Source organism: Schistocerca gregaria, chromosome 5, assembly GCF_023897955.1.
Source record: "Schistocerca gregaria isolate iqSchGreg1 chromosome 5, iqSchGreg1.2, whole genome shotgun sequence".
Classification (NCBI taxonomy): Eukaryota; Metazoa; Arthropoda; class Insecta; order Orthoptera; family Acrididae; genus Schistocerca; species Schistocerca gregaria.
The window spans coordinates 343,365,981-343,393,381 of record NC_064924.1 but is presented as its reverse complement, the minus strand read 5'-3'; the positions used below and the strand labels follow the sequence as shown (position 1 = coordinate 343,393,381).

At 38.0% G+C, this 27,401-nt stretch overlaps 1 protein-coding gene and 4 non-coding genes across 19 annotated transcripts in view; 1 reads left to right on the top strand and 4 right to left on the bottom strand.

Annotated features, from left to right (window-relative positions):
- LOC126272912 (ABC transporter F family member 4) overlaps positions 1–27,401 on the bottom strand; it is a 202,419-nt gene that overhangs the window by 37,166 nt on the left and 137,852 nt on the right. For 14 of the 15 annotated variants that reach the window (XM_049976184.1, XM_049976177.1, XM_049976189.1 and 11 more), the window contains 3 exons: positions 26,309–26,902; positions 17,555–17,732; positions 3,434–3,562 (listed from right to left, as the gene is read on the bottom strand). In XM_049976184.1, the coding sequence (XP_049832141.1) occupies positions 3,434–3,562; positions 17,555–17,732; positions 26,309–26,902 (901 nt within the window). The remainder of the gene's footprint in view (positions 1–3,433; positions 3,563–17,554; positions 17,733–26,308; positions 26,903–27,401) is intronic. The other variant, XM_049976192.1, reaches the window with a different exon arrangement.
- Positions 5,986–6,060, bottom strand: Trnas-cga (transfer RNA serine (anticodon CGA)). Its single transcript has one exon. It is a non-coding gene; the product is annotated as a tRNA-Ser (tRNA).
- Positions 6,286–6,360, bottom strand: Trnas-cga (transfer RNA serine (anticodon CGA)). Its single transcript has one exon. It is a non-coding gene; the product is annotated as a tRNA-Ser (tRNA).
- On the bottom strand, positions 6,586–6,660 carry Trnas-cga (transfer RNA serine (anticodon CGA)). Its single transcript has one exon. It is a non-coding gene; the product is annotated as a tRNA-Ser (tRNA).
- On the top strand, positions 6,767–6,841 carry Trnas-cga (transfer RNA serine (anticodon CGA)). The gene has a single exon. It is a non-coding gene; the product is annotated as a tRNA-Ser (tRNA).

Here is a 27,401-nt window from a genome sequence, read left to right as displayed (position 1 = left end):
TCATTGTTATTCTTTTATTTATTACACAATTCATTAGAGTTGTAAATGTTTTTAAACTGTAAAAAATAAGTGTGAATCTGTGGAAAACTTCTAAAGAAGAAGAAAAAGAACAGAATCTCAATTTAAGTGATTGAAAGTGTTTTGTCATGTTTTTCTGAAATATTTTATTATGTATAAATTTACAACTAATTTATTACTGAGTAACGGAAACTCGATGTTGGGATATCAACAATGCAGGAAATGACAGTGTGCTACTTACCACATAAAGATGACACATTTAGGTGCAGACAGGCAGAATTATAAGACACTTACATATCAGTTTTCAGCCACAGCCTTTGTCAGAAAAAGAAGGAGAAACGAACACACCATTCATTCTCAAAAGCAAGCACATATGACCACCAACTCTGGCAGCTTCGGCTTGAATAAGTAAGGTACATTTATTAATATCTATCACTAGCTATTTTACAACTAAGTGATAGCATCTGGAATACAGTATACTGTATATATTAAAGGTATAGGGCCAGAAAATTTTTAAGAATAGAGGATACATAATACTGTTTATTTCTTTTGCAGACACTGATGATGATTAAACTTTTGAACCTGATGAATCTACTGGAACTAAATCACCACACCAAAAGGAAACAAAGAGATTATGAACTGAAAAATAAATAAAAGTTCTAGGCTTCAAAATGATGGGAAACAATATACAGACTTGCAAGGGAAAATTCGTGAATACAAGAGGGTATGGCTGTATGTTCACAATTGCAGATTTAAATGTATGACAGCAAATATTTGATGAATACTGGAATCTGGGATCCCCAGACATCATTCATTAACTTTTCAATAGCTAATGCCGCAAAAAAAAAAAAAGTAAGCTGTACTTACAATCTAAAATGATAACGAGTATCTAAGAAGTTTGCTTTCTTGCTGATAGGTTACCAATATTTTGCCTAAGAGATCTCCACAGAGGTCACCCCCCCCCCCCCCCCCCCAAAAAAAAAGGAAATAAGACTCCTGATGAACAAGATCATACTGTTGAGGATCACATAACTCATTTCTAATAGCCATAATTACAGTAAAAGAAATTTCCTAACATTAAACATTTGGAATCTAGGCTAAATAGAACAAAAACGTCTGAACAATATAAAGAATGTTAAGCAGAAAATTATTAACCACCTGTTAAAGAGTGTTAATCCGGATTTGTGTTCAATATGGCCTTCACTCTGCGCTTCCACACTCCTTGAATTCATACTTCTGTGACTTGTGATAGGCTGCAGAATTTGATAGTTCATGGGTACCCAAAAAATGTTCAGACACTGACTCTTGAAAAGGAATTACATTTGCGCAAGGCATTGGCAACTAGAGAAGCAAAATACAGGGCAAAAGAATTGTTCAAAATATGAGAGTTTGCAAATAGATCTACAGTTTTTGGATACACAATTTAGCCTCTGCTGTTGCAACAATGTGCCTTTGGCATTGAAGTTAAGCTGCTCATGGGTGCCCAGAAATCAGTTAAACATATCACAGCTTTTAAGGACAATGCTAGGGGTCAAAATACAAGTTAATACATTGTAAAGTTCTGGTATTACAGTACCCAGAATACACAAACTGAAACTGTAGATCAAAATCCATGATTTCTGGTCATATGTAATACGACCAAGATTTTGGAATAACTGAAAATGTTGCCAGGAAATATCTTTGGAGTTTTGTACATGATGAGTGGGCATTGCTTCATTTCCAAGGCCAGTAAAAATTGAAGATAGCCTAGACAACACACGACAACTTCATTACATTAAGTGGACTAAATGATTATCTCAGGAACTCAGTGAAAGGCTTGGGAAAAATGCAGTGGTTGCATTTTCAAAAGAAGTCATCCTTCATCTTGTTTTACAAAGAATCTCTCAATAAAGGACGGGAAGGTTTTCAAAATGGCAATAACAAGAGTGCACTTTGTTGCTAACAACAAATCACTTTGTTGCGGCAGAAATATCAGTGTCTTCCCTGCTCTAGAAGTAAATAACGAAAACCTCAGTTAAAATATCTGAAGTACAGATACCTACAGACTCTACTCCCCTTTGTGTCATCAGCACATTATGAATTTTACCACAAACATTCACACCATGAAGCTGTAAGAGCACTGAAGCCACTTGATCAAAATCATGAAAAAGTTGATTGTTATTCAGAAAATGAATATGACAGCATGTTCAAAACAGATTCTGAGTAGACTCATAATCATGTTCAACAGTATTAAGTTACTGCATGCTATTAAAGCATTCCCATTAATGTCAGTGTGATTCATGATTTTTAGCTGGTAATAAAAAATTACTAAGTGACAAAATCCAGCACTGATTGTTTTGGAAATAATTATTTTTTTCTCTTGGTTGTTCATGGAATTTTCCAGAGTGTCTCAATTTTGATCATTTACTTAAAACTAACATTTGTTATATATATCCCTTTGCTTTTAAGGGTCTCCATCGATTTTGATCTTCTGATACCTTTACCAGACAGTAATGACAGAATCGTCTCCAGCAAACACCGTAAGAGGGCTGTTCTCCTAACTCATTTACACAAATGAGACAATACTCCATAGGCATGCAATATAAGTACAAACAACTAAAAGGAATGGTGTCAAAAGCCTTTATACACTGTTTTGTTCAAAGCATTTCATAATGATCAAATACAGTATAGGTTCCATAATCCCACTGAAAATCAAGGTCAATGATATGGAACTATAATCCAGCAGATTGCTCCTATTTTATCTCTGGTGTATTGGTGTGACCTGTGCAACTTCCTGTATTGGTGTGACCTGTGCAACTTCCCAGTCTTTCTAAGTACTGATCTACTGCTGAGCAAGCAGCTGTTTGTGGAAGACTTGCCTTTATTAAGTGATTTAAGTTGCATCACTACACCAAGGGTATCTACTCACATTGGCAGATGTTCTGATTTCAATCCTGAGAAATTTACTGCATCTTCTTTGGTGGAGGAATTTCAGAAAACCATGTCTAGTGACTCCATTTTAGTAGCACTGTCATTGGTAAATTTGACATTGCTATCATGCAGTGAAGGCATTGACTGTGTCAAACAAAGTCATGAAAAATTGTGCTGCCCCTTCTTCATATACATTCAGTATCCCCTGTTAACTCTTTCTGGTATTCTAGGAAATATTGCACAAGTGTTTTATTAGCCACCTCTTTCATAAACTGATTGCATTTTCCCAGTATCCTACCAATGAACTTACTCCCGCTACTTGCTGTACCTATGACTGAGGCTATGAGACCATTTTATTCCACAAGCCTGCAAATTGTTATACCTACATATTTGCTGAAGTTCACTGGGTCCTGTTGTGAATTACTAATATTTTGATCATGATATACTACTTTTATGTGAAGTTTTATAGGCAATGTAACACACTGAAAATTTTTTCAAAACATACCAGTAGTATAATTTGTGGTGGTAGGTGTTTCATCTCCCCCAGGATGTGCATCATTAACAAGTTGCTGCATGGAGATTTCTGTGGCAATCCGATCTCCCAGCTGTTCAGTATCTGCGCTTACCACTTGATCTGAAAAGTTAAGCACCATAAATGTAACAGAGTTCTCAACATCTGATGCTCCTGCATTTGAAGATACACCCTATATTACATTGAAAAGAGAGAATGCATTTCTTTCCTACAAAGGACTTAAACACATAATTTACTCACCTATTACCTCAACACAAATTAAAATAGAATCATCACATAACTAAGGAACTATCTGTCATGCCACAATAGCGCTTGCTTAAAGTACATCAGCTTAAAGTACAGCATCTTTCATTGAAATCAATCAACTCAGACACATTCTTGTATAAAACTGGAAAGTTCCTGCTCAGTCTCGCAGAAAACAACATGCAGAAATGTTTTGAACAAAAGAAGGAAAGACTCTGATGTCTTGTACTTTGAAGGCAACCAGCACTGTTAAACACATTTGGTAAATATACAAATTTGCAGCACTGGTCTCACTTACTTTGTCTCAATCTCTCACACATTATTTTTCAGAAGTGCACAAGAACATGTCTGTCATAAACAGTTTGTCCATTGTCACTGTGCTAACTGATTTTGAAACTTGTCACAATGTAAGTACATAGTTCAAATCTGAAAAACAGTTGTCCACCAAGATGCCCCAACAAATGGTTCCTTAATAATGTGAGCAATCTAATTTCTTTTGTGTTAATGCAGTATTTCATTACAAATATTAAAAGAAAAAATGAAGCACTGATACACTGCAGAAAATAATTAGAGGGGCAAGAATTTGATCAGGAGCAAAATACCTTCTTCTGAATTGGACACACATACATATTCGCACAAAAGCAAATCACACACACGCATGTGACCACTGTCTCTGTCTGCCGAGGCATCTGACTGAGGCCGAACATGTTCGGACAGTGACATTACTGCAGAGTCTACAGAGCGTAACATGGCTTCATCTGTTGTTGGAAGGGTTCAGAAGTGATTTTGTAAAACTGGTACATACCCAAGAATGCCAGGGTAAGGAAAAATAAGAGAAAATATCAGCCTCAGACAACTGATATGCAGTTAATTGTTCTTTCCATTGGTGCACTGTAAGTAACAGGGACCTACAAAATGACAAAATGATGTAAGAGCAGCAACTGCAGTGTCAGTGACCAAACAATATGCAACAGACTCTGATAGACTGGTTTAACATTCCTCAGTTCACTGCATGGAATATGAGAGATTCACTTTGATTTGCCGAGGAATATGGGCACAGGCAGCTGTGTCACTGGAACAATTTATTGTTTACAGAGAAGTCCCACTTTTGTCTAACATGGTTCAATAGACTACATGGGTATATTGTCCTCATGGTGGGTGTTATAATGAAGCAGCAATTCAGGAAATGGACTGATTTGGCTGCAGCTTAGGCATGGTGTGATGATGCCATCACAACTGATGGCCGATCGGACCTCAGTTACTCAGAAGCCAACTTAATGCTCAAAGCTACATCAGCGAGATTATACTGGGGCATGTTATGTCCACTGCAGTTGTAATGGATCCCCAGTTTATCCCGCAAGAGTACAATGCGTGAGTGCATCTGGCAGCAGCCATTATGGAAACTTTACAGGACCTCATAATTCAAACATTAGACTGGCCTGCTCTGAGTCCTGACCTCAATCATATTGAGTATTTATGGGATATGCTGAGCAGACAACTTTGGATCTGTCTTGTAGCACCTCAGACTGAAAGAACTTGCAGAGGTCTTTACTGAGGAGTGGGAAAAATCCACAAGGAAATTTTTGCAGTTTTGTTAGGAGCACACTTCAAAGATGTGAGGGCCTACCAGTTACTGAAATGTTTCTTTTTGTACCTTATGTGACTTACGTGAAGGAGTTTCCACTTTGCTTTATGGCATTGTGTTGAATTTATGGTTGTAGCACCAACACGTGTGATGAAACGAGAACAGGATACATACATTTATGTTAAATAAAGGTTTCATTTCCCAGTGCAGAAGTCTGTTTCACTCCAAACACTCCCAAAAAAATAATACAGATGTTTAAAATGTTGTCCCTCTTAACTGTTTTGATCAGTATATAAACAATTATGAAGACAAGTCAAAGGATGAAGATTATGTTTTATACTTATGCAGTATCCACGTTGCAATCACACTGCATCTTATCAGCAGAGGAAATGGTGGGAATGGGGGAAAATATATATGTGAGCACACGCTTTTGATAACATGACATAAAAAAGCATAACAACTCATTCTTCATGTTCCATAACTGAATTCCAAGTTTCCCTCTCAGCTATACACCATGTCTGTTTAATTTCACTGCCAGAATTGTTAATTTTTTGATGTTATATGTAGGTTTAAATTTTGTATTACTTTCCTTAGTACAGGATAATATTTCATACAATATGTCCTGTTTCCAGAATGAGATTTTCACTCTGCAGCGGAGTGTGCGCTGATATGAAACTTCCTGGCAGATTAAAACTGTGTGCCCGACCGAGACTCGAACTCGGGACCTTTGCCTTTCGCGGGCAAGTGCTCTACCAACTGAGCCACCGAAGCACGACTCACGTCCGGTACCCACAGCTTTACTTCTGCCAGTATCCGTCTCCTACCTTCCAAACTTTACAGAAGCTCTTCTGCGAAACTTGCAGAACTAGCACTCCTGAAAGAAAGGATACTGCGGAGACATGGCTTAGCCACAGCCTGGGGGATGTTTCCAGAATGAGATTTTCACTCTGCAGCGGAGTGTGCGCTGATATGAAACTTCCTGGCAGATTAAAACTGTGTGCCCGACCGAGACTCGAACTCGGGACCTTTGCCTTTCGCGGGCAAGTGCTCTACCAACTGAGCCACCGAAGCACGACTCACGTCCGGTACCCACAGCTTTACTTCTGCCAGTATCCGTCTCCTACCTTCCAAACTTTACAGAAGCTCTTCTGCGAAACTTGCAGAACTAGCACTCCTGAAAGAAAGGATACTGCGGAGACATGGCTTAGCCACAGCCTGGGGGATGTTTCCAGAATGAGATTTTCACTCTGCAGCGGAGTGTGCGCTGATATGAAACTTCCTGGCAGATTAAAACTGTGTGCCCGACCGAGACTCGAACTCGGGACCTTTGCCTTTCGCGGGCAAGTGCTCTACCAACTGAGCCACCGAAGCACGACTCACGTCCGGTCTGCAAGTTTCGCAGAAGAGCTTCTGTAAAGTTTGGAAGGTAGGAGACGGATACTGGCAGAAGTAAAGCTGTGGGTACCGGACGTGAGTCGTGCTTCGGTGGCTCAGTTGGTAGAGCACTTGCCCGCGAAAGGCAAAGGTCCCGAGTTCGAGTCTCGGTCGGGCACACAGTTTTAATCTGCCAGGAAGTTTCAATATGTCCTGTACCTATGATAGTTCTATCCTTTTAATGGAATTTTCTTTTTTGTTGTTGAACGTAATGTGCAATACTTTTCTGATCCAACAATCCATTTAACTTTTTATTAGTGTCTTGCTTTGTTTTCCTGCTAGAACAGCCATTACAAATAATAAATATTTATATACAAATAAATTAATTTTATAATTGTTGTACAGAATATTGCAGCCAGTATTTTGTTTGTTTTCTATTAATTTTTTCCTAATCATTAGTAATTTTAGTTTTCCCATGATATCATCTTAATGTCATTTAGTACTAGTACTTACTTGTACCATCTGATCAGAACTAGTATTCCAGTACAAGGAGTAAATATTTGCAACATTTGTTATGGTTTCATAAAAATACATACTTTATTGAATCAAATTTTTATAAGAACTGCATTGTGTGAAAATGTGTGTACTGAGGGCAAATAAATAGTAGCATTGTGTATAACCATCATGGAAACTGTGGAGCTCCATGTGTTACTGACATCTAAGGTGGATCTTGACTATGATACTGAAAAAAGACTGACCAACATGCTGTACTACAACAACTCGCCATCTGAATGAACCAGAGATGGTCAGATAATCAGTAAGCAAACACTGCCCTGCATGGGACTCTGAACTTAACACTGACATTGGACTGCAGCTTACAGCCTTCTCTGATAAGTGGTAGTATCAGTATCTGAGGATATGTGGATGTCAGCATGTTTTGTGTGAAATAGCAGAAACAAACATTCCACAAACACTGCTGGAAGAATAAAAGGTGGTGAGGGGTAGTGTTATCATCAGGGGAAAGTTTTTATATTAGACTCTTTGTTTTATCCATAGCGCTATCCTCACGGATGTGGAATATGTCAGATACACAAAAATAAATAATATTCTAATGAAAAAGAAGAAAAACAACTAAAATAGTAATAAATTGAATTACTAATGCTAAAATGAATGAATGGATCAGCAGGCATGAAACCAATAAAGATGTCATGATGTAACATCATGACATCAGTGAAAATCATTCCGAAATGCTGACCCTACAATATAATGAATATGCTGTGATTCATGAAACTTTGGGGCAGACCAGGAGTTAAACCTAGATTTCCTGCTTTACACAAGTAGTTACGTCTACCATTAGGCTAGAGGAGCACACTTCCAGGCTTGATTCTAACTTCTACTATCACTGATATTTACTTCTATGGTTTTCCGCCACAAAAACTGGAGGTTCTCCTGTACTAATAAGGTTTGTTGCACTCTGCATGGTCCAACATGCACCAAAGGACATTTCCAGTTTTCCTTTTAGGCTTTCTTTGAGCTCATATTACTTTGATTTTTCACAATGAACTCTCTCAATCTCCACATTCAGTGGTTCCAGTCTCCTTAAGTTTTTCTGTCTGGTTAACAGTCTAGTACAGAACTTTCAGTGTAATTTTTTATCTTCTATTTTATTTTGTGTTGTCCCTGATTTTTCAGGTCTTTTACTACTGCAATCCATTTCACCATCTCAATTTTAACCTTTCTAAAAGTTTCACACAATTCTACAAACTGTCTCACTAATTAGGTGATTTTCTTTCTTTTGAAATGCCAATAGAATATTAGTCTGCATTTTATCATAACCAAACAAATGTTAGTACACTTTTTTGCTCTTAGTCTGTATTTGAGACTTAAAATTTTTCTTATTTCTTTTTGTTCTTTCTGTTGTATTTCACCAATGTCTCCTTTACATATGTTGGCAAGTTTGAGTCAGGCCACATGGCCAAATGGTTAAGTTGACTGCATTTACAAGACTGGAAGTATAGCATCATTCAGTGTACAATCTCTATCTGTTGCTGATGGTCTTTGGTAAATCATTTATTTATAATGAGAAAATTGGCCGCTCTGATTATGTTTCCTCGGGGCACTCATGTGAAACATTTGTCGTCCAGTACAATGTAACGGATCCTGTCAGTCCAAAAATCTTTGTCCCGAACACATACTTGTGAAAATGATTGTAGGTATAATACAGACAAATATAAGGCATAGTGTCTCTTCAGAAATCTAAGAAGATAAGTACTACATGAGGAAATTAACACTTGGTTCAACAATGTTTATCTGAGTGAAAATAAGATAAACCAGTTACTGAGTACTTTCGATAAAATGCTGTAAATGGCCACTATTGCTGCATATATGTCACTGTGTGCTACTAATAACACTACATGAGACAAGCATCCCAACTTTGCCTGAAGTATGTGGAATATGTCACAAGATACTTTCATATTATTAATACAAAACATGTCACTTTGTTGTTGTTGTAGTTGTTGTTGTCTCAGTCCAAATATGGGTTTGATGCAGTTCCCCATGCAAGACTATCCTGTGCAAGCCTCTCAATCCACTATAACTACCACAATCTACATCCATTTGAATCTGCTTACTGTACTCAAGTCTTGGTCTCCCTCCAACACCAAATGAAAATTCCTCGATGCCTCAGAGAGTATCCTGTCAACTGATCCATTCTTCTAGGCAAGTTGGGCCATAAATTTCTTTTTTCCCCAATTCAAATCAGTATTTTCTCAGTTGTTATTTGATCTACACATCTAATCTTAAGCATTCGTCTATAGCATCACATTTCAAAAGCTTCTATTCTTTTCTTACCTGAACTGCTTATTGTCAATGTTTCAGTTCTATATGAGGTTATTTCCGGATAAATACCTTCAGAAGAGACTTCCTAACACTTAAATTGACATGAAATGTTAACAATTTCCACTTTTTCAAAAATAATTTTCTTGCCACTGCCAGTCTGTATTCTACTTCAGCCATCATCAGTTAGTTTGCTGCGAAAGTGGGAAAGCCCGTCTACTACATTTTGTGTCTCAGTTTCTAATGTAATTCCCTTGGGGTCACCTGATTCAGTTCAACGAGTCCTTTGCTCTCTGTCATAGAATTACAACTTCAACAGCATACCTTAAAGTTTTTATTTCTTCTTCCTGAAATTTAACTTCCTTTTCAAATTTCTCCTAGTTTCCAACCACAGTTTGCTCAAAGTACAGATTGAATGACATCTGGGAGAGGCTAAAACCCTGGCCCACCCCCTTCTTAATTATGGATTCCCTTTCATGCCCTTCACCACTTGTATCTGCATTCTGGTTTCTGTACAAACTGTAAATAATCTTCCACTCCCTGTATTTTATACCTGCTATCTACAAAATGACAAAGATTGTAGTTCAGTCAACAATGTCAAAAGCTTTTGTAAATCTACAAATACTATAAATGTACGTTTACCTTCTTCAACCATCATGTGACTGTTATTTAAATGTTTGAACATTTAAGCACACTAGATAATTTCTAAGCTACTGTAGCCCTAGGAAAACAACATTTTTAAGATGTTCATAGGGCTTAATCACAAAGATAATATTATTGTGGAAATCAAATATTACAATGAATTGCCATTATGTGATATTATTATTAACATATATGTCAACTGATTCTGCTAAGAAAAAGATGAATGCTGTATTCCTGAACAGTGGATAATTTCTTGGACCAGAGCAAGTGATTTAAAGACATTATATCTCTTGTTCTTATATCCAGTGCTGATTCTGAGAACTGAGCAGTTCAATCAAAGCAGCTATTATCTACAATAAATTTCATTTAACATTGGAAAATCCAGGATGGAATGTAACAATATTATGAAAAGGATGGTTGCTACTTGCTATATAGTGGAGACGTTCAGTCATTGATACCACAACAAAAAGACTGTCAAAGTGAGCTTTCGGCCAACCAGGCCTTCATCAGAAATAGACAGCACATGCACAATTCCCACCATAAATAGTTGGATTACAAATTGTTCATTACAGAAAACTTAAGCCTGGCCTGATGAGTTATTCCAAAATATTATTCTATACTATATTCTGGTATATAAGTATGGAAAGTATTTCAGTTTATAATTTCATATTGCCCTTGAATGGCAACATTTGCATTCCAAATAAATATTTGTTTAGTCATTTCTGTTTGCCATTCTGTGGTATGCTCCTTGAATTTATCAAGCCATCATATGAAGGGTCTCACAATGCCAGTCTTTTCTATCTACAACTCCTCATATTTTATGCATAAATTGGGTGGAATTCAGCAGCAGATTCGGTACTGCAAATAGTAAGTGTTTTCAACTTCTGATGACAATGATTCATCTACAAAATATCTCATTAAATCATTTCAAACTCCTCCTTTCCCATACAGTGTTGTACTTCCTTCTCCCACCACTCATCCTCACTGACCCCCCCCCCCCCTTCCCTGTGGGTATTCTCTCTCTCTCTCTCTCTCTCTCTCTCTCTCTCTCTCTCTCTTTCTCTCTCTCTCCCCCCCCCCCCCCCCAACCACTCTCCCTGCTCTCTGCCCCACTCCTCTCCAGCCTCTCTCTTTCACTCCATCCTTGCCCTCTCCGCCTCTCCCCCCTTTTCCACCCCCTCCCTTTGTTTCTTCCATTCCTGTCTCCTCTTCATCTCCACCTTCCTTTTCTTTCCTCCCTCCATTTTTCCCTTCTTCACTCCTCACTCTCCCTATCTCTCATATGCTGTACCCCATGAACTCCATAACTCTTACTGTGAAGTTGCTGAGCCATCTGTGGAAAAGGTTTACATCATACTACACCAACACCAACACCTTGTTTCAAGTGTCCTTTCCTTCCACCTGACTGCCTCGATTTGCCCAGGCATCTACTATTGATAATCAACAGTCAGTCCTGTCATGGCCACAAGCATGTGTGTGTGAGTATCTGTGTGGTTGTGCTTGTGAATGTGCTTACTTTGATTAGAGAAAGCTTAAAAGTTTAAAAGCTAGTATAAATAATTTTCTGTTGTGTGTTTCTATGTGCCACACATCAGTCAGCTATAGGTGGATGGTTGCCTTTATTTTAGGTATTTTAGGGTAACGCTTTATTAAAAGCTCTTTTTAAAATTATACTAAGTTTCCCATTTTTGTGGCATTTGTGTCATCTGCAAAAAGCCCAAACTTAGCGTACTAGTAGTAGTAGTAGTAGTAGTAGTAGTAGTAGCATCTTGTAATATAGGTGACGAAAGGTCATAAATACACACAACAAAATGTGAGAGCCACAAGATGGGATACTTTATGCAACAAGTTTGCAGTTGAATGAGGACTTATATCTTAACATGGAACTTTTTCCTATTGAAATCTTTCTTTCCTGTTAAAGAGATGAGACCTGGACCACTTTATAGAATTTCTAGTAGCACTGTAATCCATCCAGATTGGTGAATGACATGATTGTCTGCATGTGGAGGGTACAGAAACTATCTCATACTACTTCCTTGATCATAGATTCCCCAGATTTCTGGCTACATATACTCATGAGAACTTATCAGCACCTGACTCATTTCCAAGTAGCCTAGCCTCTGTTTGCTGCAAAAACATTAACTCAAGGTACCAATGAATGGTCATGATAATGTTACAGAACAGTGCAAGTGATCTATTAAGATACCACCATTCTGCAACTAGTTCTATGTATTTATTTTATCCAAATTTTCTAAAAGTAATTGTTTAAAAGTTGGGAAAAAACTTGTTTTGTGCTTGGTATTTTTCAAAAATGCCTTGTGTGAATGAAGAATAAGACATACATCTGAAATTATTTTGCAACCGGGCTAGCAAAAAATCAAAATATTGTTCATTGTTTGGTACAGCAATTTTGCTTCAAATCTGTAACTAGCGCATGGTGCACGAATAGATTTCCGTAATTTTTGTGTCCATTACCTACAATCCACCCTTACTTATGATACTGTCATCCTTTTTTAATATAACTTTTCATTTTCCTAAATTCCCTATAGTAGATTCTGTAATCTAAATATCTCCCCATTTTTAGTTTTCTTTTATAGGCACTTTTCCAACAGCTAGCGTAATCACCATTTAGGAATCAATTTCTGTTTTCATTTTCTAAATGTTTTTATTTTTTTTTTTTTTTATTAATTGAGGGCACCGTGGAAAAAATGAGGTAAATCCATTTAATTCAGAAATGAGTTTATGGCATGTTCTGATGACCAGCCATTGGTACTACAAGGCAGTTAAAATGATTTTTAAATATTGTGATAAGTCACTGAGATACATAAGGCTTCACTACAGTGGTAATGGAAAGAATGTTCTAAGTCTGTCTTCCCATAGAAAGAATGAAGCAAGTCCAAGGTTTCACTGTTTGCATTACATGTGTTTGAGCAGTTGGCTTACGAATGCTAACATCACCAGGTGAGTTTCTTACTCCGTGTTTTGCCTTAGAATAATGTTGTTTAATTTGAAGTGTAATTATAGTGTGGTCTTCTTAGGATCTTATAATGTGTGGATCATCACAAGATGAATGTGAGAAGCCACCAGTTAATCAATCAGCTAAAGAGAGAAGAATTGGTAATGTTTGTAGAGACCTCAGGAGAATGAGTCGCGAGTTAGGCAGTGACTCTAAATGCCCATTGTTGAAGTTTTTCATATAAATCAAACCCCATGAATGAAAAAAGCTTTAATTTATTAGGTAACTGGAATGATCTATCTTCCTACATAACACAAATTTCATTTAAGTTATCATTTCATTTGATTCTTACAATACAACGGAAACAGCAATCTTTCCACTATATACTACTAATCAAATGAAATGATACCAAGAACAAAATTCTTGTTGCCAAAAGGCTTTCTAAAGGATACTAGAATCTCCCAAAGACAAAATATGCATGCATGATAAACAGCCTTGGAAACAATTCAACGAAAAGGAAGCAGCCTTTATAAACCACACAGATGCGTTTAAGGGAAGAAAAAGCCACTACAGCATGGAAAAGACAAACAGAATTTACCTTCCAGAAGAAGAACTATCAATAACAAAATGCCTTGAATTATATGAAGGAAAATATTCTTAATGTCCTGTTACAAATGAGACATATCAGAAAATATTTAAAAGCAGATTCAACTTTGGTTTCAGAAAAAGAAAACTACAGCAGAGTTACCAAAAGACTGAATTAATGCTTTTGAAACTGCAAAGGTGAAGCCAAGGTCTTACAAAGTCATTCCTGCTTAACAAGAAATTGTATGAGATCAGACCTTTTCTAACAGCGTATTACAAACCTAAGTTTTCTTTCAAGAAAAGACCGCTCAGAGAAGCCCTGGTTTTGAAGCAAGAAAAGCTGTTCGAATACAGGACTACTTACGATGGAACCTGGAAGCTAGTAGATCTGGAACGTTAGGTAGTCTACAAATAGATGTCACGGCAATCAACACTAGGGTCCTAACAAACTGTTATGGACTTATCAAGTATATAATACTAAGTGTTTTGTAACATGAAACTTTTTATAAGGTAAATCAAGAAATTTTTACAAATAACTATTTCTAAGGGTATATTTTCAAAGTTCCTGTCAATATCTTATGAGAAATATGCAGACCTTCAAGAGTTTAAACAGATTTGTGATCACTGCCAATCTACCACATAATGAACCAAAATCCAAGACTGAGAAAAAGAAACCTCCAAAGCTACACAACCCAAAGACGAGGCAAAAGCCTAACACAGTGATGGATATACCATGATCTTTTCATGGCAACAATGTACTTTCTCTGCATGTTTTGCCCTTCTAATCACATAATTTCAATTGTTATTTTTTGTAATTTAGTTCCTCTACATACATTAAATTAAGACATTATAATAATTATGTTGGTTACCTTTGATTGGAATTTCCACCCCCCCACCCCTTGAAAGTTCAAATTTCCTCTCCCAAAATATGTACAAAATGTAACTTAGGCAGTTTCTTCTATGGGCTCTTTAACTGATACCTACATTGTAGCATCATCCCTGCTTAGTTCACTCCTCTGGCTGTCAAAACCGAAGCCACTGTTAAGTAAAAGCAGTTTGCTTAAATTTAAATAATATTTGTAAGTTCTTGTTATTGTTGTGGTCTTCAGTCCTGAGACTGGTTTGCTGCAGCTGTCCATGCTACTCTAACCTGTGCAAGCTTCTTCACCTCTGAGCAACCTACATTCTTCAAAATCTGCTTAGTGTATCCATCTCTTGGTCTGCCTTTATGACTTTTATCTTCCAGTACTAAATTGGCGATCCCTTAATAACGTGTCCTACTGACCGATCCCTTCTTCTAATCAAGTTGTGCCACAAATTCCTCTTCTCCCCAGTTCTGTTCAGTACTTCCTCATTAGTTACGAGATCTATGCATCTAATCTTCAGCATTTTTCTGTAGCAGCACATTTTGAAAGCTTCTACTCTCTTCTTGTCTAGACTGTTTATCATCCATTTTTCACTTCTATACATGGCTAAGTTCCATACAAATACTTTTAGAAAAGAATTCATGACACTTAAATCTATACTCGATGTTAACAAATTTCTCTTTGTCAGAAACGGTTTCCTTGCCATAGCCAGTCTACATTTCATATCCTCTCTACTCCGACCATCACTCGTTATTTTACTCCCCAAATAACAAAACTCGTTTACTGCTATAAGTGTCTCATTTCCTAATCTAATACCTCCAGCATCACCTGATCTAATTCGACTACGTTCCATTATCCTTGTCTTGCTTTCGTTGATGTTCATCTCATATCCGCCTTTCAAGACACTGTCCATTCCATTCAGCTGCTCTTCCAGGTCCTTTACTGGCTCTGACAGAATTACATCATCATCAGCAAACCTAAATGTTTTTTTTCTTCTCCATGGATTTTAATTCTTTCCTTTACTGGCTGCTAATTTACAGACTGGATAACATCAAGGACAGGCTACAACCTTGTGTCTCACTCCCTTCTCAACCACTGCATCCCTTTCAAGTCCCTCGATTCTTATAATTGCCATCTGGTTTCTGTACAAATTGTAAATAGCCTTTCGCTCCGTGTGTTTTACCCTTGCCACCTTTAGAATTTGAAAGTGAGTATTACAGTCAACATAGTCAAAAGCTTCCTCTAAGCCTAGAATTGCTAGAAACGTAGGTTTACCTTCCTTAACCTACTGTCGTAGGGTAAGTATTGCCTCACGTGTTTCTACATTTCTATGGAATCCGAACTAATCTTTTCCAAGGTCAGCTTCTACCAGTTTTTCTATTTGTCTGTAAGGAATTCATGTTAGTATTTTGCAACTTTTACTTATTAAGCTGACAGTTCGATCATTTTCACACCTGCTTTCTTTGGAATTGGAATTATTATACTTGTCTTGAAGTATGAGGGTATTTCACCTGTCACATACATCTTGATCACCAGATGGCAAAGTTTTGTCATTGCTGGCTCTCCCAAGACTATCAATAGTTCTAATGGAATGTTGTCTACTTGGATCTTTCAGTGTCCTGTCAAATTCTTCACTCAGTATCATATCTCCCATTTCATCTCCATCTACCTCCTCTTCCATTTGCAATATGTTGCCCTCAAGTAACTTGCACTTGTGTAGACCCTCTATATACTCCTTCCACCTTCCTGTTTTTCCTTCTTTGCTCAAAACTGGTTTTCCATCTCAGCTCTAGATATTCATATGGTGGTTCTCTTTTCTCCAAAGGTCTCTTTAATTTGCCTGTAAGCAGTATCTATCTTACCTCTAGTGATATATGCCTCTACATCCTTGCATTTGTCCTCTAGCCATCCCTGCTTAGTCATTTTGCACTTCCTATCGATCTCATTTTTGAGATATTTGTGTTCCTTTTCACCTGCTTCATTACTGCATTTTTATGTTTCCTCCTGTCATCAATTCTATTCAATATCTCTTCTGATAGCGAAAGCTAGTAATTCTGTGTGTGTGTTTGTGTGTTTTGTTCATTGTGCCTGTCTGCCGGCGCTTTCCCGCTTGGTAAGTCTTGGAATCTTTGTTTTTAATATATTTTTCCCATGTGGAAGTTTCTTTCTATTTTATTTACAATATCTCTTCTGTTACACAAGGATTTTTGCTAGCCCTCATCTTTTTGCCTACTTGATTCTCTGCTGCCTTCACTATTTCATCTCTCAAAGCTACCCAATTCTTCTTCTACTGTATTTTTTCCCCTGTTCTTGTCAACTATTCCCTACAGCTCTCTCCGAAACTCTCTAAACAATCTGGTTTGGCCAAAAATTATTGTCTATGTCAATTCAGTGCAGTCATTTCCAGATAAACAGATAGGAAAATGTTATGACTACAACAAAGCAGTTTTGTACATACAGATGCAACAATGTTCTGAGAACACTTTGAATAACCACTATGGCATTTGGAGCTCTTGGGATTCATTCAGCTTTGGATAAGCACTGCATGGACACTCTCCTTGATGAGCAGAGAGTCATTTGCACCCTCTGCTATTTCTTTTTAATATTCTACCTCTGCCTAAAACCTTCCTTCTTTCCCTTTTTGTGTCAAATGTCTTCTGATGCAGACTTTCAAGCCCATTTTGCACCACAGTGAGAGAAACTCACAAATCAAGATACCACTCAATATTAAGAAAAGGAACAACACACTGGGTAGTAGAGGTACTGAGTAATTGACAGGTATGCAAACGAGATTGATAACTGTGCTTGCTATTTTTCGGATTAAATCTTCTTTTTCAAGCTAGAGGGCGCGCGCGCACACACACACACACACACACACACACACACAACTGTACAGTTAATCTGGCTGAATACATACTATTTCCTTTGCATCTGATTTGTTGGTGTCCTGAAGATGATTTATTTCTTTTCTTAATATACAACTGAAAATTACTGTATCACAAATGTACCTTCATTCCGTTGCACCACTACTTCCTCTACCCTGTCATCTTTCCCTTCTTCTGCCTCCTCTTCCTCCTCTTCTTCTTCTTCCTCTTCCTCCTCCTCTTCTTCTTCCTCTTCCTCTTCTTCTTCTTCAGCTTCAATCACATTAACTCTTACTGCCCGAACAGTATCATCATTCCTTGCCTGGAAGGAAATGGAAAGCAAAAGCATATAAGACCTCCTTATTTCTGGTTTGTTTAATATTAAACTGCACAACAATAAACACATGCAAATAACTGTTTCTATAGGGCATGTGGGTACTGTAACGGTTCAATGTGGGTGACTTCATTAGATAGATTAGATAAGTTGTAGGGTCAGTATTGCCTCGCGTGTTCCAACATTTCTACAGAATCCAAACTGATCTGTCCTGAGGTTGGCTTCCACCAGTTTTTCCATTTGTCTGTATGGAATTTGTGTCAGTATTTTGCCGCTATGACTTATTAAACTGATAGCTCGGTAATTTTCACACCTGCCAACGCCTGCTTACCTTGGGATTGGAATTATTATATTCTTCTTGATGTCTGAGGGTATTTCGCATGACTCATACATCTTCCTCACCAGATGGCAGAGTTTTGTCATGGTTGACTCTCCAAGGCTATCAGTATTTCTAATGGAATGTTTTCTACTCCTGGGGCCTTTTTTTGACTCCAATGTTTCAGTGCTCTGCCAAATTCCTCACACAGTATCATATCTCCCATTTCATCTTCATCTACATCCTCTTCCATTTCCACGATATTACCCTCAAGTACATCACCCTTGTATAGACACTCTATATACTCCTTCCACATTTCCATATTCCGCCCTTTGCTTAGAACTGGTTCTCCACATGAGCTCTTGATATTCATACAGGTAGTTCTCTTTTCTCCAAAGGTCCTTTTAATATTCCTGTAGGCTGTATCCCATAGTGATATATGCCTCTACATCTTTACATTTGTCCTCTAGCCATCCCTGCTTAGCCATGAATGAGGAATGAAAGGGGAAGCCGACTGGTAGAATTTCGCACAGAGCATAACTTGATCATACCTAACAGTTGGTTTAAGAATCATGAAAGAAGGTTGTATACGTGGAAGAGGCCTCGAGACACTGGAAGATTTCAGACAGATTATATAATGGTTAGACAGAGAATTAGGAACCAGGTTTTAAATTGGAAGACATATCCAGGAACAGATGTCGACTCTGACCACAATTTATTGGTTATGAACTGCAGATTAAAACTGAAGAAACTGCAAAAAGGTGGCATTTTAAGGAGATGGGATGGGTTGTGAGTTGTTCTTGGGTAGCTCAGGTGGTAAAGCACTTGCCCATGTAAGGTAAAGGTTTCGAGTTCGAGTCTTGGTCTAGCACACAGTTTTATCTGCCAGGAAGTTTCATATCAGAGCACTCTCCACTGCAGAGTGAAAATCTCATTCTGGTAACAAACTATATATGCAGTTTAATTAAGTGGAATGTTGGAATTCCTCTACTTAACTTCAAATCATGAAAGGCCAATTATCATTTTCATATGTATACTTAGTCTGTACATTGAGCAAGTTGTAAAGTAAATAAAGGTGAAATTTGGAAGGGGAATTAAAGTTTAGAGGGACACATGGCTTAATGGAAATAATTATGCAGACACGAAGGGCTGCATCAAACTATTTCTCCGCTGAAGGTTGCAACAACATATGCTGTTTCTCAAAAGGGCCAGTTTTGCCTTTTAGGGAATGATGCATTTTAAAAATACACCTGACTCTCCATTTTATAATGTTCAGGCTAGTTTTGTTTCTGCATGGTAGAAATAGCTTAAGCAGTCACTGTATAAATGTGCAGAGTTACTGTGTAAGACAAATTGTGGCAATGGTTACTAGCTGAAATTGATAATTCCTGTAAGTCTTACAGTAAATGCAAAAGAAATTGTAAAAAACAGAAACTCTAAAAAACCATCAGGGTAGTACAGGTAACTGAAAATGTGTTGAAAAAGATGAAAGAGCAAAGAAAATGGAAGAATGTTGAGAACAGAGGAGGAAAAATGATGAATGGGAAACTGTATAATGAATTATGAAGAGAAACAGGACATGCACTAGAAAAAAGGATGAAAGGGAAATGCGAGAAGATAGTGGAAGAAGGAAAGTACAAAATTATGCTCACATTAGCTAGGGAGACAGTTTTTCAGACTATGAACAGAAAGATTTATATGCACCCTGAAAGTCTGGATGGCATAATAATCAAAGAACCACAAGAGGCGATAACGAGAAGGCGAGAATGTGTGCGGTATCTGTGTGAGATGGATCAAAGGTCAACCAGTACAAAGGATAAAGAAGAGACAAATGTTTCATATGATGAAAAAGAGTATAGTATTTTGAATGAAGAAGTGCAAAAAGCACCTAACGAGATAAAAAACAAGGCATGTGGAATTGACGAATTGCTAGTAGAAGTGATTGAGAGCTGGGTAAGCAAGTGGAGAAGCAATATAGTTCACCTTTGTAATGAGATATACAAAATGGGAAAACGACAAGAGGACTCTGTAATGGTACCAACTGAGAAAAAGAAGAATACCATGAAGTGTGCAGAACACTGGACTGTTATGGAGCCAAAATATTATTGAGACTGCTGAACAAAAAGTTGTATGGAAAGCTAAACTGGCACACTGCAGAGTGACAGTATGGATTTAGAAATGGTAAAGGAACAAGAGAGACAATTGCACTACTGAGAAGTATAGGAGAGAGATATATATTAAGAGAGGTAATTTATACTATATTTTTAGATTTAGAAAACACTTTTTACAGATAACAATAGAGCATGTTTTGAGTGTTTTGTAGAATAAAGGAGAAGCCTATTAGTACAAGATTTATATTTATAACAAAAGATAAGAGTAAGTGTTGGGGATGAAATGTCTGAGGAAAGCATGATTGGAAGGAGAGTGAGACAAAACTGCTATTTTTGTTATTGTTCTTTAACATCTGAAGATCTAAACTTTGTGATTATGCCCTGAAGATGATGCAACATCAACCTGTCAGAATGTCACCCTCTGCCACATGGCATCGTGGATGTGGTGTGTGGAGTCATGGGGTCACAACATCGCTTGCCCTCTCATTGTCAACTTTTCAGACCTTGGAGCCACTACTTCTCAGTCAAGCAGCTTCTGAGTTGGCATCAAAAGACTGTGTGCACCGTCTTCCATTTCTCTCACCAAGCCAAAATCCGTGGCAGTACCATGCACTGAACTGGATTCTTCACATGAGTCACTCTTGCTGACTGCTCAACTATGTTGGTGGACTCTTTAACATCTATCAATAAGAAATTATTGAGAAATGCCTATACAATAATTTATTATGTCAGATCACCCAATTATTACAAGTATCCATATTACTGATTTCAGAAAATTATTTGCATCTTTAGATGTGATAATTTATCCACAAACAGTATACTATGATTACATGACACTGTTAAAAGCATGCCTCACATGTCAATTGTTGACAAGGCTGGTGGTGTGTCCCTGCTGTGGCAGAATATACTTGGGACATCAAAGCACCACTAGAAATGACAAGTGAGCAAACATGACAGTGTTACAATTCCTGTATTGGGCAGCAGAGAAGTTCAGAGCATGAAGCCAGTGCCTGGGAAGAGAATGGGCAGCTGCTGGCTGACAACACAAGGATAGCAGTGCTGAATGCTCTTGAGCTGTTTCCGTTTTGGCTCTTCGGTGGACTGTTCTTGGATGCTTGCTGAGAGCAGTGAAATGTCTGGAGTCATGGACAGCTGTTGGATGACAGCATACAGACAATGGTGCCAAGCACACAAGGATAAACTGTTTGGAGTTGTTAGGTTCTGAGAAAACTGTTGGGAGCAGTGGCACTGCCTGGTCTGGAAGTTTACACTTGCTGGGCTGAGTGACAATGGTAGCCGTTAACACTGAAAGAGTGATTCCAAAACAAATGAAGTGTGGCCAAGATCATGTATTTCTGGTTCCCAGGAAGACTGCGTCTGGATTGCATAGGTGTAACTGTGACTAGTGCTGTGTGCACTAAAATATGTCAATAACATCTGCATCATTCTATCACATTTATTGGATATTATACAATATTTTAGTGATGTTCAGTATGCATATAACTAGAATTTATACATAATGACAAAACTATTCACTGCTGAATATCACAATGATTTGCTGAAACCATAAATGTGAATATTTGTAGTAACAGGCAATCCTGACATAATAAATCATTAAATGAGCATTTATACGTCACAAACTTCCATTTAACATTTAACAATATGGCAAAAGTGGAGTCTGTATTGGAGGCAATCCTGACATAATAAATCATTAAATGAGCATTTATAAGTCACAAACTTCCATTTAACATTTAACAATATGGCAAAAGTGGAGTCTGTATTGGAGGAAACAGAATAACATAGGTACAATTTGCAGGTGATATGACATTACTAACTGGAAGTGAAAGTAACACAAACAAAGCGCAAAAATTTGTTTAATGAGATGGTAAGAAAGCAAAGTGCATGATGGTTGGCAAAGGGGGAACCTAGTTAATATGAAGATATGATAAACTGAAATTAATCAAGTGACAGCTTCCAACTATCTAAGAAGATTTAAAGTGCCACCAGGAGGTCAAAACCCTAGTTATGGTAGCTATGGCAGTTTTCAATAGAAAGAGCAAATTATTATTTGGAAAGCTCAGGAAAAGACTAACTAAGTGCGTTGTCTGGAGTGTCGCTCTCTACGGACCTGAAACATGGACAGTGAGGAGATAGGACTGAAGGAGGATGGAATCATTTGAGAAGTGAGCATGGAGGAGGATGGTAAGAATACACTATGTGATCAAAAGTATCCAACACCTGGCTGAAAAGACACAAGTTTGTGGTGCACTCCATCGGTAATGCTGGAATTCAATATGGTGTTGGACCATCCTTAACCCTGATGACAGCTTCCACTCTCACAGGCATACGTTCAATCAGGTGCTGGAAGGATTCTTGGGGAATGGCAGCCCATTTTTCACTGAGTGCCCCAAGGAGGAGTGGTATTGATGTTGGTCAGTGAGGCCTGGCATGTAGTCAGCATTCCAAAATATCCCAAAGGTGTTCTACATGATTCAGATCAGGACTCTGTGTAGGCCAGTCCATTACAGGGATATTATTGTCATTTAACCACTCCGCCACAGGCTGTGCATTATGAACAGGTGATCGATCGTGTTGAAAGATGCAATCGCCATTCACGAATTGCTCTTCAACAGTGGGAAGCAAGAAGGTGCTTAAAACTTAAAACATCAATGTAGGCCTGTGCTGTGATAGTGCCATGGAAAACAACAAGCGGTGCAAACCCCCTCCATGAAAAACACGACCCCACCATAACACCATTGCGTCCGAATTTTACAGTTGGTACTTCACACGCTGGCAGATGATGTTCACTAGGCGTTTGCCATACCCACACCCTGCCATCGGATCGCCACATTGTATACCATGATTCGTCACTCCAAACAAAATTTTCCCACAGTTCAATTGTCCAATGTTTATGCTCCTTACACCAAGTGAGGGGTTGTTTGGCATTTACTGGCATGATGTGTGACTTATTAGCAGCTGCTCGACCATGAAATTCAAGTTTTCTCACCTCCCGCCTAACTTTCATCGTACTTGCAGTGGATCCTGATGCAGTTTGGAATCCCTGTGTGATGGTCTGGATAGATGTCTGCATATTACACATTACGAGCCTCCTCAACTGTCGTGGGCTCTGTCAGTCAACAGACGCTTTCGTGCTGTACGTATCCCTTCACGTTTCCACTTCACTATCACATCTGAAACAGTGAACTTAGGGATGTTAAGGAGTGTGGAAATCTCGCGTACAGATGTGTGATACAAGTGACACCCAATCACCTGATCACATTCTAAGTCCGTGAGTTCCATGGAGCACCCCATTCTGCTCTATCACGATGTCTAATGAATACTGAGGCCGCTGATATGAATTACCTAGCAGTAGGTGGCAACAAAATGCACCTAATATGAAAAATGTATGTTTCTGGGAGTGTTTGGATACTTTTGATCACATAGTGTATGTGGGTATGAAGAGTGACTAATGAAGAGGTGCAGGAATGAATAGGAAAGAAAAAGACTATTTGAAGTTATAAGAAAAAGAAAGGAATTGACTGGGTCACACGTTGCAATAGGACTAGTTTATGGCGAATGATTTGGAAGGATTAGCATGTAGGAGAAGTGTGACAGGAAGGGGAAGACCCAAGATGACTGACAGCAACGCAAATGGAAGCCATGTGGACATGAAGAGAGCGTTAGAAGACAGGAGGACATGGAGAACAACTGTGAGAAAACAGCCTTTGGGCACACAGTAGTAGTAGTAGTAATAATAATAATAATAATAATAATAATAATAATAACAATAATAATAATAATGTACTAAGCTCCTTTAGAGAAAAAAAGGAAAATAAGAAGTGAATAAGATGAAGTTGCATTAATTGTTACAATTTGGGATCGCATGCTATTCATAAAACTGCTAAAAATCCTATAATAAATGTAGCCTTCTTATAGTATATCTTTCCTGAAGTACGATGTCCTTCACAAACATTATAGCTTTTGTAGGTCCAGTTGTAACATGGGAAAATAATGATGCATTTTGAGCCCACAAAGATTCAATAGTTCTGAATTCAAAAGTGCAAGTGTAAGTGGATGTGTAACCTAACATTGCACTCTCCTTTAGAAACATTACTACCATAGCTTAGAATTATGTATGATTTTTCTATGTTGTTCTGCAGCTTTCATTTTCATTTTATTATTTACTATCATAATTGCTGTCACTTGTAAGTATTTCATACTAATCTTGAGCCTTGGTCTGGCATTTAATTAACTAAAACTAGTAAGAAGAGCTTCGTTAACATGGAATTTCTTTTTCCTACACATGAAGACAAAGGATGACTACTCTCTACTGAGTGGCATTTCTGTCTAATACCTTAATTACATTACATGCGACTAAATAAAAATTTGGCTGTTCAGAATTTATGGCTCATATTTCTGCAATAAATCCAACATTTCCTCAGTCTTCTTTTTATTGCTTTACTTTTCTTTCATTCTGAATGATTGTTTGTCACACGTGTTGCATGAATCCTACTTTTCTAGCATTTGTAGAATTACAGAAAACTTTTGATTAGGTTGACTGTAATACTTTCTTTCAAATTCTGAAGGTGACAGGGGTCAAATACAGGGAGCAAAAGGCTATTTACAATTTGTACAGAAACCAGATGACAGTTATAAGAATCGAGGGGCTTGAAAGGGAAGCTGTGGTTGAGAAGGGAGTGAGACACAGGATTGTAACCTATCCTCGATGTTATTCAATCTGTATACTGACAAAGCAGTGAAGGAAACAAAATAAGAAATTCCGAGTAGGAATTAAAATCCACGGAGAATATAAAAAACTTCGAAGTTTGCCAATGACATTGTAATTCTGTCAGAGACAGCAAATGACCTGGAAGAGCAACTGAATGGAATGGACAGTGTCTTGAAAGGAGGATATAAGATGAACATCAACAAAAACAAAATTAGAATAATTGACTGTATTTGCATGAAATCAGATGATTCTGAGGGAAACAGATTAGGAAATGAGACACTTAAAGCAGTAGATGAATTTTGCTATTTGAGGAGCAAATTAACTGATGATGTTAGAAGTAGAGAGGATATAAAATGTAGACTGGAATGGCAAGGCGAGAGTTTCTGAAGAAGAGAAATTTGTTAACATCACGTATCGATTTGAGTGTCAGGAAGCCCTTTCTGAAAGTATTTGTATGGAGTGTAGCCATGTATGGAAGTGAAATATGGGTGATAATTTGTTTAGAAATTCTGTAAATGTGGTGCTACAGAAGAATGCTGAAGATTAGATGGGTAGATCGCTTAACTAATGAGGTGGTACCGAATAGAATTGTGGAGTAGAGGAACTTGTGGCACAGCTTGACTCGAAGAAGGGATCGTTTGGTAGGACACATTCTGAGGCATCAACGGATCACCAATTTAGTATCGTACAGAAGCGTGGAAGGTAAAAATTATAGCAGGAGACCAAGGGATGAATACACTAAGTGGATTCTGAAGGATGTAGGTTGCAGTAGTTACTCAGAGATGAAGAAGCTTGCAGCAGATAGGACAGAATGGAGAGCTGCATCTAACCAGTCTCTAGACTGAAGACCCTAACAACAACAACATAGTTTGTTCCGTTAAATTAAGATTGAATATTTGAGCTTGAGTAACACTTCATTCCATTTAGTGATGTTAGCCAAACAGCAATGCCCAACTCTAACTATGAAATAAAAGTTTTCAATATTATCAGTTCTATTCACACCAACTAGAAAAAAATGAGGGGGGGGGGGGATAACAGTAATAATTAATTTATGCAAAACATATCATGATAAAGTGAGCAAGTTCCAATTATTCACATGTTAATAATAAATAGATGTTGTAATTTCCTTTGTTACTGATTAGGCATATTTCATAATCTGAAAAATGAGCCAATGGCAATAAGCAGTTGCAGGTGTTTCCATGAGATAGCTCAAGATGCTTTTAGTACAATGACAAAGAAATACTTGTCATATGTAATATCTTTACTAGCCTGTTGAAATGACCAGTTCTTTCAGCACAGATTTTGATGAAAAAGTGGTTAGTTTTAACATCTCAAAATGCCAGGAAAAGTTCACACTTGTTAGTTTTTGGCATAGCAGCAGTCAGTAAAACAGTCATTTTATTCCTACTTGTTGTTGTTGTTGCTGTTGTTGTTGTTGTTGTTGCTGCTGCTGCTGCTCCTCCTCCTCCTCCTGCTGTTCAGATTGCTTCTGCTGCTCAGATTGCTTCTGCTGTTCCTGTTCCTCCTCAGCAGCAAGTGCTTCTTGAAGGCTGATTAGTGAAAGTGTCACTTTTCCACTTAGAACAACAGGAGGATCAGCATCTGCACTACCTGGGGCACCAGTTGGTTCAGCATGTGTCTCAGAATCTGACACAAGTAACTGTGTGTGTGATGGTAAATGTCCTTCCAACATAATGGATCGTGTTTCAGTTTCTACAGGTGCTGGAGTAGCACTCCGACTCCGTGACACTGAGCCAGGAAGTACTCCAAAATCTGGTGGTGGCACCGGTGTTCCAGGCCTGGACCAACGACCTCCACCTTCACAACTTGCTGTCACATCCATTCCTACAACAACAACCTGACCCTGCTGCTGTAACGGTTGTGACTGGCTCTCAATATCTTCTGTAAATTCTACCTTCTGCTTTGGCTTTGTCCCTGCTGGCTCCTCCTCAGTTTCATAACTGCTTGGTTCCACAGCTGGAGTGGACTGGTGAGTGTCAACCTGAAAATCATATACAAAGAACACTAAGAACTCTTGCAAAAGTCTTAAGAAAATGAAGTCTCTTCAAAGACTTCCAGAACATACGGTAATTTTGCTTGGATGGTATGATGGAGCGAAATGTGGAGTAACTGCCACAAGTTTCACTGCTGTATATCTATTAGTTATTGTTCAGTGCTGTATTGAGTAGAACATTGTGTCGCACACGTTGCAAATTTTGAGATAGCAGAGTTAGAGGAGCAACACATCTGAATTAGATTTTGCTTGAAAACCAGAAAACCTTTAGTGAGATGCACCAAATGATGCAGGAAGCCTACAGTGATGAGTCTTCAAATCATACTCAGTGTTACAAATGGTTCACATGGTTTAAAAATGGCCAGACAGAAGTTAAAGATGACCCTCATTCAGGACAGCCTGCTACATCTACCAACGACACTCACGTCAGGAATGCCAAGGAAATTGTGCATGCCAACTGAGGACTAACCATCTGAAAGACTGCAGA